Source organism: Cebus imitator, unplaced genomic scaffold (genome assembly GCF_001604975.1).
Source record: "Cebus imitator isolate Cc_AM_T3 unplaced genomic scaffold, Cebus_imitator-1.0 Scaffold211, whole genome shotgun sequence".
Classification (NCBI taxonomy): Eukaryota; Metazoa; Chordata; class Mammalia; order Primates; family Cebidae; genus Cebus; species Cebus imitator.
Window position 1 is genome coordinate 478,634 of NW_016107526.1, and position 11,159 is coordinate 489,792.

General features: G+C 37.4%; 1 protein-coding gene across 2 annotated transcripts in view; it reads left to right on the top strand.

The window, feature by feature from the left end:
• IPO11 (importin 11) overlaps window positions 1-7,664 on the top strand; it is a 210,053-nt gene extending 202,389 nt beyond the window's left edge. Inside the window, exon 30 of one of the 2 annotated variants that reach the window (XM_017548572.2) lies at window positions 6,221-7,664. In XM_017548572.2, the coding sequence (XP_017404061.1) occupies window positions 6,221-6,385 (165 nt within the window). In that variant the 3' untranslated portion in view covers window positions 6,386-7,664. The remainder of the gene's footprint in view (window positions 1-6,220) is intronic. The other variant, XM_017548574.2, reaches the window with a different exon arrangement.
• The last annotated feature ends 3,495 nt before the right edge of the window (window positions 7,665-11,159 follow it).

The following is an 11,159-nucleotide window of genomic DNA, read 5'->3' on the forward strand; positions in this document are numbered from 1 at the left end:
CTACTCAGGAGGCTGAGGCAGGAGAATTGCCTGAACCCAGGAGGCGGAGGTTGCGGTGAGCCGAGATCGTGCCATTGCACTTCAGCCTGGGTAACAAGAGTGAAACTCCGTCTCAAAAAAAAATAAATAAATAAAAATAAAAATAAATAAAAATAAAAATAGATGCAAAAATGTAAATTACTATCAGCAAATTTAATTTAACGTTAAATTTACCGTTTATTCCTGGTAAAATTTCTTATGCAATAGCAATAGAATATTATGATAAACTATCTATATTTGAAACTGTGCACAAACATACCACAATAGTGGAAAATCTAAATGCCAGGAAATGCTAACATCATCTTTAACAGACCTCTGGAATTTCAGCTTAATGTAATAGTTTATTTATTGCTCAGGAAAAACACAAGAAAGGGAGAAGCAGGAGTGTGTCTTGAAGTGCACAGTCTTGAGAGATGATCCTGTCAACGGAAAGAATCATACTCTGTAAAATATTTAAAGAGATTTATTCTCAGCCAAATATGAGGGACCATGACCTGTGACACAGCCCTCAGGAGGTCCTGAGAACATGTGCCCAAGGTGGTTGGGGTACATCCTGGTTTTATACATTTTAGGGACACACAAGACTTCAATCAAATACATTTAAGAAATATATCGGTTTGGTTCCACAAGGTGGGATAAAATGTGGAGGCAGGAGACTTACAGATTTTGGTAGATTTAAATTTTTCTGGTTGACGATTGGTTGAGTTTATCTAAAGACCTGGGGTCAATGGAAAGGAAATGTCTGGGCCGTGGAAGCCAAAGTTTTATCATGCAGATGAGGCATCCAGGTAGCAGGCTTCCAAGAAAATAAATTATAAATGCCTCTTATGAGACTGAAGTTTTGTGTTGTTGTTAATGCTGGAGAGTATAATGAGGCACCCTACTTGCCATCATGGCCTGAAGCAGTCTTTCAGGTTACATTTAAGAGTGCCCTGGCCAAGGAGGAAGTCCATTCAGATGGATGGTGGGCGGCGGGGAGCCTTACAATTTTATTTTTAATTTATAATCCAGATTTACTGACATGCATGACTTCAACACATGGCTCTGTCTAGCTGGAAAACTGTGAAAAAGAATGAGGAGGAGTGGTTTAAGAGTTAGGCTGAATAATGGTACTTATCATTTCAGCTCACATTCCATTGGCTGGGAAATGTGGTCTGTGTGGCCTAGGAAGATGAGTAGAAGGGTTTGATGATGATGATACAATAGTCTGTTACATGGAGTTTCTAGCCAGTGTGATGAGAAGAGAGTGCATGTGCCTTTAAGTATTGGCAAAGAAGAGATGAAATTCAGAAGTCATTGAAATGATAACGTTGTAGGAAAAACCGGGTTTTTGTCACAGGACCAGGAAGGATTAGGCTTGCAGACACTTTGAAGAGCAAGGGGAAACCAAATTTATTGGGTAAAAAGGAAAAAAACTCAGCAAAGTGACAGGGGTACCTGTTAACAGGTCTGCATCTCATAGATTGAATCCCAAGTTACCACACAGGAGCCCCAGAGGCCAGGCTCCTCCCCCTGCAAATGGGGCAGGCACTTCCCAAGGCTCCACTCTGTCCTCCTGGTGGGCAGGCTGGCTGGAGATTCTCGGAGACCTGCAGTCCCTTTTTTCAGCCTTCAGGCTGTTTTAGGCTTGAAGGCTGGGTTTCAGGGGAAAGGGAGGTGGGCCTTGTCTGCCTCCTGTTTCTGACAGTAATTTAAGCCAGAAAAAATCCAATGTCAACAGATCAACTATGAAGAGAATTTAATAAGTGATAATTATACATAAATGTATGTTGCTGTTATATGCTAGCAATAACCAGTTAGGAAAAGCAGCCTAAATGACGGTGCTTTACAAATTTGAATCTTACTTACCCTGTGGTTTGAGGAATCCTTTGGAATTCTGAAGACAAAAATCAAAATCAGAAGTATGTTAAACTTCTGGACGGTGGATGAGTCAGACAATGATTAAAAAAAAAAAAAAGTTATCAATATTTCCTAGTATGCACACAGTAAAGTAAAACTCTCTCAAAATTGCCTCAGTGAAACTAAAGGAGAAAGGAAACCTGAAAGATTTCTGGCAAGTAAGTAACAGTAAATGGGTTTAAGTTTAAAGAGCGTATAATTACTAGCTGAAGGGTTTTTTTTTAAAGTGTTATGTGTTTTATTTAGCCTGTCTATATTCTTTTATTTTAATGCATATGGAAATACCTGTAGATGTTTTATTGCATTTGCTTGAGAGTTTAGGCATCAAAACTCTTTTGGCCCACATTTTTCCATAGCAGTGTTTCTTATTCTTGGATGTGTATCACAGTCACTTGGGGAGCCTTTAAATATTCTGGTACCTGAAACTAGTTAAAATCAGAATCACTGGCAGTGGGATTCAGACATCAGCATTTTTAAGAGTTCCTCAAATGATTCCCTTGTGTTGCCAAGTGAAGAACTACTGTTTTATAAAGATTTGTTGTGACATTGCTGAGGCTTCCCTTTCCTCCTTTATTCTTATTGTTAGTTTTAAATGAAATTATATATGTGAGTGGCCTACCCTGTACCTAGCACAAGGCTTGCCTGTGATTGGAGTTTAGTAAATATGCATATTGTATTTTGATTCCTACTTAATTGGTCTGAGGATCACTTCATACTGAAACATAAGGAAATAAACAGATGTTCTGTTGCTCAGATCTAGGCTTGAAATACTTTGTCTAATTGCTTAAGTTGTGCATTTTTGTCAAGTTTACTCTGAGAGATTTAAAGCACATTGCAATAAAGGCATACTAGGGTAAGAATTCCAAGTAATAATGGTCAAGGACTAATGGAAAGAAAAATAATTATATCAGGAAACCTAGTTTATAATTGCTAACTTGGAATTTTAATTTGTTCACTGAGACATGTATACCATCATTCTTATCTCGTGAAGTCTAGGTCCCAGTGTTTCTAGACATAGCAATGTAAAATAGTTCCTTTACTTAGACGCTCATCATTTAGAAATTGTATCCCAAGCTTTTCAAAGGACAGTTTGGGTTTCACAGTGGGTACAATTTGATGATTGAGTTTGTATTGCTGCGCTGTATTGATTAAGTGGGTTCTGACTGGTATCTCCTGGACTCATACTCTTCATTAAGCCAGAGTTGGGAGGAGAATTTATATCCAACATATTTTAGAAACTTAGATATTTTAGATATATTTCAGACATTGACAGTTACATGTAGCAAAACAATTAGACATCAGAAAACAAGGGAATTTTTGAACCAAAGATATTTTAATTAAACTAAGAAATTTTTGAAGACCGCATGGTCAAATACATTGTTGTAGATAAATTTTCCTTTTAAGATTTTTGGTGTGTTATATACCTAGTGTATTTATGTGTCATCTACCAAGTTTCATGGAAAGGAAGCCTGAATATATTATTATTACAAAAATGTTCTACATGTCTAAGTGACAAAAATTAAATTCAAATTAAGCAATTATTTATTTTTCTAGGATGGAATATACTTTTTAGCAAAATTCCTTATGAAATTGTTACCAGAAAGGGGTCCTGATCCAGATCCCAAGAGAGGGTTCTTGTATCTTACGCAAGAAAGAATTTGAGTTGAATCCTTAGACTGAAGTGAAAGCAAGCTTATTAAGAAAGTAAAGGAATAAAATAATGGCTATTTCATAGGCAGAGCAGCCCCTAGGGCTGCTGGCTGGCTATATTTATGGTTATTTCTTGATTATATGCTAAACAAAGGATGAATTGTTCTTGAGTTTTTTGGGAAGGGGTGGTAAATCCCTGGAACTGAGGATTCCTCCCCTTTTTAGACCATATAAGGTAACTTCTGGATGTTTCCATGGCATTTGTAAACCATCATGGTGCTGATGGGAGTGTCTTTTATCATGCTAATGTATTATTATTAGCATGTAATGAGGAGTGGGGACGACCAGAGGTCACTTTTGTGGCCATCTTGGTTTTGGCAGGTTTTAGCCAGCTTCTTTACCACAACCTGTCTTATCAGCAAGGTCCTTATTACCTGTATCTTGTGTCAATGCCTAACGTCCTGGGAACGCAGGCCAGTAGGTCTCCACCTTATTTTATCCAGCCCCTATTCAAGATGGAGTTGCAGTAGTTCAAAGGCCTCTGACAAAATAACTTTACAGTAAATAGTTTCTGAAAAAATTACATTTGGGCCTATAGGCTTAAAAAGTGAATAATGACATATGCCACGTAAGGAAAATGAAAGATTTTGCTTCACTAAATTGCTGGGTGAAATTGCTTATTAATGTAGTGAAATATGATAGAAAACTTTGTTTCAAGGAATAAAAATCTGAAAGAACAAGAAATGTGTAAGTAGCTTCCCAGAAGCTAAAATCTTGAACCGCTTTTTGAAGACTAAGTATTTTATGGGTTGAAGCATATGTCAAAACACTATCATTACCAACAGAGGGAACTGATACACACTTCAACTCGAACCATTCTGTCTTAGAGTAATAATTTTAAAACCAAGCAATACTGAGCCACTTGCTTATTAAAATCCGATGTGTGGACTTTTAAAGTGAATCTGGTTGTTAACACTCCATTTATCTGGTGTTCCTCCAGAGTTGGGAATTCTGGGTAATTATCTTTTACTAATAACTGAAGCCTCTGAAGGTTTCTAATTTTATCTTAACCATTTCAATTGAAATATTTCTTAAATGATCACATGCTTTCTTAGAGGGCAAGAGTAAGAGGTTGGCATATGGAAGTAATGAAAAGAGAACAAAACCAGGAATTTTCTGATCTATATTCTGGTTCTTTTGATGTCATTAACTTGAGAAAAACTAACCTTGAATGTTATTCAGAGCTTGGAGACATCAGTATTTATCTCAAAATTGAATGCAGGCTAGCTGCTTAGAAGTTATAGTATTGGACACTTATTTAAGCTAATACATAAGATGAGATGTCAGTTGTAGATCAGTTTGTCCTTATACCAGATGGCCACAGAGGGGTATACTTTTCTAATTTCTGAGTCCATTTTTTAGAATAATCTTCTTAATTTGGAATAATTTTAGGTTTACAGAAAAGTAACAAAAATAGTACAAAGAGTTCCCATGTGCCCCTCACCCAGTTTCTCCTAACGTTAACATTGTATGTTACATTTTTCGTTTTTTCTTTTTGAGATGGAGTCTTGCCCTGTCACCCAGGCTGGTGTGCAGTGGCGCCATCTCAGCTCACTACGGCCTCATCCTCCCAAGTACCTGGGACTATAGGCATGTACCACCACACCAGGCTAATTTTTGTATTTTTAGTAGAGAAGGGGTTTCACCATATTGGCCAGGCTGGTCTCGAACTCCTGACCTCATGATCCGCCCACCTCTGCCTCTCCGAGTGCTGGGGTTACAGGCAAGAGCCACCGTGCCTGGCCCTACATTTTTCAGATATATACATAGTACATTTATCAAAACTAAGAAACCAACATTGGTGCATTATTATTAACTAAACTCCAGACTTTTATGTAGATTTCACCACTTTTTCTGGTAATACTGATAGTTCTAGGATTCAATCCAGAATATCACACATTAGCCTGGTTCCAGGTGTGTTTTATGTGTGTGTATGTATGTATGTATGTATGTGCATACCACAGGCATAGAAGAAGCCAAAAGAGGCCAAAGTGTTTTCTGTTGTTACTGTTATCTTTAGGGAGTGGACTTATGGGTTATTTTTTGTGAAGTTACACGTTTTCCGTTTTCCAGATATCCCAGTGGGAGAAGAGCCCTTTTTTTAATTTCAACCAGAAGCATATACAGGAATTTAAATAGTATTGCGATACAGGGTAGGGCAAACATTGTCTACTCTCTCGATCCTGAGGGCATCACTGGGTTGCCACTGTGACCTACCCCGTTTTCCTAAGGAAATGTATTTAAATGTTCTTCAGCATGTTCTGCTCCTTTTAGAATACTTTCTACTAGGTTTTGATGCTTTAAATGAATGAGTTCCCCAGCTCTTGAGAAACAGCTAATCAGACAACATGTTCAGGGGGCCCTAGGGAACTGAAGTTAGACTAATTGAATGAAATTTTCTTTGACAAATTTTTCTACCATGAGACTGATATATGATATAGAATCTGTGTAAGAAGAGAGGCAGAAGCAATTTTGTTACTATGGAAGAGATTGCAAAGAACTTTTGTGAATTGCAGGTAGGAGAGACTAGTTTTGCTTTTTTGACAGTCTTGCTCCTCTCTGTATCCCACAGCTGGCCCTGAAGGACCCTGTTCATACAGTGTCACTGCAGCAGTTCATCTACGAGAAGCTGAAGGCACAGCAGGAGTTACTAGGAGAACAAGGTTTCCAGTCCCTCATGGAAACAGTGGACACAGAGATTGTCACCCAGCTACAGGAGTTTTTGCAAGGATTCTAAGAGCACATAATATGTTGCTGCCTCCCCTTTCAGAAATAAGCTGAATAACCCAGCCTGCCGTTTGTATGTGAGAGCCTGCTGAGATGAAGAAATCACTTGTGTATGAAAATAAGCAAAGACCACACATTTTTTTACTACAAAATGTAATGAATACATGTAAATCCTGCATAACTAAAATCACAAACCTATTCCTCAAAAGAATTTAATTTTATATTTATGAGGGGGCCCTTTACTAAAAAGTACATGTAAAAGTACATTTGATGACAATAGCCACTTAGATTCCTGTTAAGAGAAGAAACTTTATCTTTTAATTATGTGCTCTTAGCACTTGAAAAGATGAAAGTTAATATCCGAGATGTTTTTCTGCAACCAAAATTGGTTAAATTTGGCTGCCTTACCCTTTTTTTAAGCTAATGAAACTACAGGTTTGAAAAATGACAAAGCTCTTCAGATGATGCTATTAAAGAAATGTGTGTACTAAGCAAAAATATATAAATAGTGACAAATACACATTACCAATATTATCTTGCAAGGGAGTTATTTTCATCTAACATAGAAAATGTGTTTTATCAGAGAAATGCTTTTATTTTCATTCTAATAATTTGATACAGAAATTAGTAAAGGCATTTTTCTTGTGGTTTTTTTTCTCCCCAAGTAAATACATTGGGTCTATAAATGTACATTTGCTAAGGCCCACGAACGTGAACCTGTGATACTGCAGTACCACATGGGAGGCCTCTGGTTACGGTTTGGTGGTCCTAGTTCCTTTGTTACTCCTGTGAGCGTCAAGAAGAACTGGGCAACTCCCAGTCCCCACCTGTGCTGTGACAGTCCCACATGGCTATAACAGACTGTTGAGCACTTGCCCTTCCCAGGTTCCTCAATGCAGGGGGGTGCATCAGGGCCTCAGTAATAGGGGTATACCTTGGAGGATCCAGCAGTAATCCCCAGAGTACTAGGATTACTAGTACACTGATGGAATTAGTCTTCCTTCCTTATTCCTCCAACATGCAGTACGTAAAAAGGGGAAAAGGAGAAAAAAAAAGCCTTACTTTGTTTTACTTGCCATTTATCGTAAGGAAACTTTAAAGCATTTTTTAGGAAATACTCAAAAGCAAGGTTGGAAAATGTCTTATCTTTCTATAGAAAGCTGGGTACAGTATGTAACTGCGGGAAACACACTACCCCTTTGTGAGCTGTGGAACCCAAAATGTATGGGGATATTTGATGTTTTCAGAAAAAGAAGAAACTATGGTCCAAATTAAATTTTCCAAAGATACCTCACCTTGGTCTGATTTGTCTGACTACTTTTCTTGCTCCACAATGAAAGAGTTCATAAAAATTGTCCAGTGACTTACAAAGAGAGTTTTCTTTTATATGCTAGCTTTGATTCTACGCTAGTAGATATCAGTACTGGAGGTGACAAATCCTAGTTACCCTTTTAATTTATCTTCATTTAAAGACAAAAAGCTCCTTTCAAGTGATATTTCTTTATCATTATTAACCAGTCCTCAAGACTAATCCAAGAAGAATTACTTTCTGTTGACTTAATTATTTTCATTTGAAACACTAACCCATTAGTGCTATCAGAAATTCTCAAACATGCTCATGTTTCAGCTATAGTAAAGTACTCATCCTTATAATTCCTGACAGATTTCATTATAGTGCCATGGCAAATATTACTGAAAGAGCTACCTTGAAAAAGAAGTAAAAAGCTGATCTCAGGGAAAGTGTTTGATTCATTTTCTAAACTCATAAATAGGATTGGTAAATAGCTCAGAAAAATAATGTATCTTGAATTTGTAAGTGCTCAATTAAGACATAAAATGTAATCATTGATTTACGGAATTATATTCATTAACAGAACTATATAGCAAATATATTAAGTTTAGGACAAACAACTCAGCTAGGCCTCTGGTTGAACTGTAGCAGCTCCTGATACAAGGTAGTGATCGTTCATACTCCAAAAACATATTTCTTTTCTATTCCAGAGACTTCTCCCAACTGTCTCACAAAGGCCCATGTGACTAACAATAACATTTAAAGCTTCCTTATAAGTTGGTCCCTTCTCTCTCTCCTACCAGACATATTAGAGAATCCACATTATTGCACACAAATTTTTAAAAACCATTTTTCTTGAAAAATCCTCACTTTAATCTTTATTTTACCCATTTCTTTATTCAGTTAGTATTTCTTGAGTTACTGTTTCATGCCATAATGCTGTACTACATTCTGAGATTAGAACATAGTACCCACCTTCGATTAGGAACACACTTGCTGACATGCTGTAAGAAAATAGGTGTTCCAATGGAAGCGCACATTGTCAGGCAGTTGTCCTGCAGGGGAAGGAGATTGTGTATGACAAAGTGATGCTGTCACCATATTTTAAGTTACTTAAAAACTGCTCTCAAATGGCATGGTTTGGTGAGGCTACTTAAAACATCAATGGCACTAAACTGGAACTGGGCAACACCCTGACTCCAGACTCACATCAATTTGGAGTCACTCTAACATACAAAATCATCAGGTATTGAAAATGTTGCATCTTTGTAGCCTCACAATTAATCTCTAATTCCATGAATTAAAACATAAGGCTCACCTACTAAGGGTTGTTGTCTTTTCTGCTTCTCCAAGTCATAAACCTCAAGTGAATAGAAATTTAAAAGTTGAAGAGCTAATAAAGAGATACATGCCATAAAAAACAAAAATACTTTCTTCTCCTAATTTTAGAAAAGAAAAAGATCTGCAGAAGCATGAAAAAAATAGTATAATGAACCCAGCATACCCATTTAGATCTACCAAACTGTTGACATTTAGCTGTATTTACTGTCTTTATATATGTCTGTATATAAATATACTTAGATATACACACATTTACTTTTGCTGAACCATTTGAAAGTACAAACACTAAAAAAGTTTATAAACCCTTTAGCCCCAAATACTTAGCAGACATCTAAGGATGCCATTCCTCTACATATCCACTAATAACCATTGTACACCTAAGAAAAATCACAATAATGCAATAATATCTAATAAACAGTTCATATTCCAATTTTCCCCACTGCCACAAAGATGTCTTTTATTATTTTGTGTGTCTTTTATATGACATATGATGAAAGACATACAAAAAATACTTGGTTTTTGATCCAGAATCCTCTATTTTAGGCAGGGTATCACCCTGTCACCCAGGCTGGCATGCAGTGGCTTGATCTCAGCTCACTGCAACTTCGACCTTCCTGGCTCAGGTGATTCTCCCACCTCAGTCTCCCAGGAAACTGGGACTACAGGCACATGCCACCATGTGTGGCTAATTTTTTATTTATTTATGGAAATGGAGTTTTGCCATATTGCCCAGGCTGGTCTTGAACTCTTGGGCTCAAGTGGCCCGCTTTGGCCTCCCAAAGTGCTGAGATTACAGGCCTGAGCCACCACGCCCAGGCTCCGTTTAATATTTATACATTGCATTTGGCTGCTTAATTTTTCAATCTAGAATTGTCCTCTTTTCAGGTCTTTGGCTTTTTTTTCTTAAGAATCCAAGGTAATTGCCTTGTAGAATGTTCCTTACTGTGGAATTTTCTAATTGTTTCCTCACAATTTTATTCAGGTAAGCATTTTTTGCAACAACACTATTCTGGTAATGTACAGTTTATGTGACATCACACAAGGAGGCACATTGAGTTTGGTGGTCTGTATGGATGATACTAATACTAAGCTCCAGGTCTCTACATTATAAGGATAAATGTTTAAAGAATGTTTACAGCTCTAGAAATTTCCAGTGGTTATTTTGTTGTTTTTTGTTTGTTTTAACAAATCAGAGCTCTTATCACCACTAGCTTGCCTGTTCATTTACAGTTCTGCAACTTTTTTTTAACCTAGAAAAGCAGCATGGCTGAACTGGGGAAGAAGTATGTTGAACCTGGTTCAAGTTTCATCAGCCTTAAGTCTCTGAAACCCTTATGTTATTGCACACCCTTTAGTCAAGAGTTATCTCTAGGCCAGGCGTGGTGGCTCACACCTGTAATCCCAGCTACTAGGGAGGCTGAGGCGGAATTGCTTGAACCCAAGAGGAAGGGGTTGCAGTGAGCCAAGATAGTGCCATTGCACTCCAGCCTGGGCAATGAGAATGAAACGCCTTGTCCAAAAAAAAAAAAAAAAAAAAGCCATCTCTTCAAGAGTTCTATTCTCTCTCTCACTGTCTCGTGTTTTTAAGCTATGTATGTAGTTCTTTGTGACTTCCAATATAACTTGAACTAACACACCACTAAAATGGAAGGCAAACATTGCCTTTTCCATTACCAAAATATCCTTTTTAGATTTGGAAACTGTTGGCAAAGAGGCAGAAATACAGCAATACTTTATCTTTTTAGTGAGACTCAAATTTGGGCTGAGTTTAGAAACATACTAGACTTCAGAGCATTACCTTTGAGTGTGGTTAAGGATAAGAAGCAGTATATTATTAGCTGACAAAATGAGGAGAGAAACAAAAATAATCATTTCCTTAAATGTGAAGCTTTGATCTTGGTATCTTGGTAGAACTGTGACATCTGCTGGAAAAGCAGTTTAAAGTCATCTTTTTACCACTTAAGAAACTACATTCTATCCCAAACATAATTACACAGAATTTGGTCTTCCATGAAGTGGTAAAAAACAATTCCATCTGGTGGTAGAGCTGGAACTTTTTTTTTTCTAAATTTTTGAGACGGAGTCTTGCTCTCTTGCCAGGCTGGAGTGCACTGGTGCGATCTCGGCTCACTGCATCCGCCACCTCCCGGGT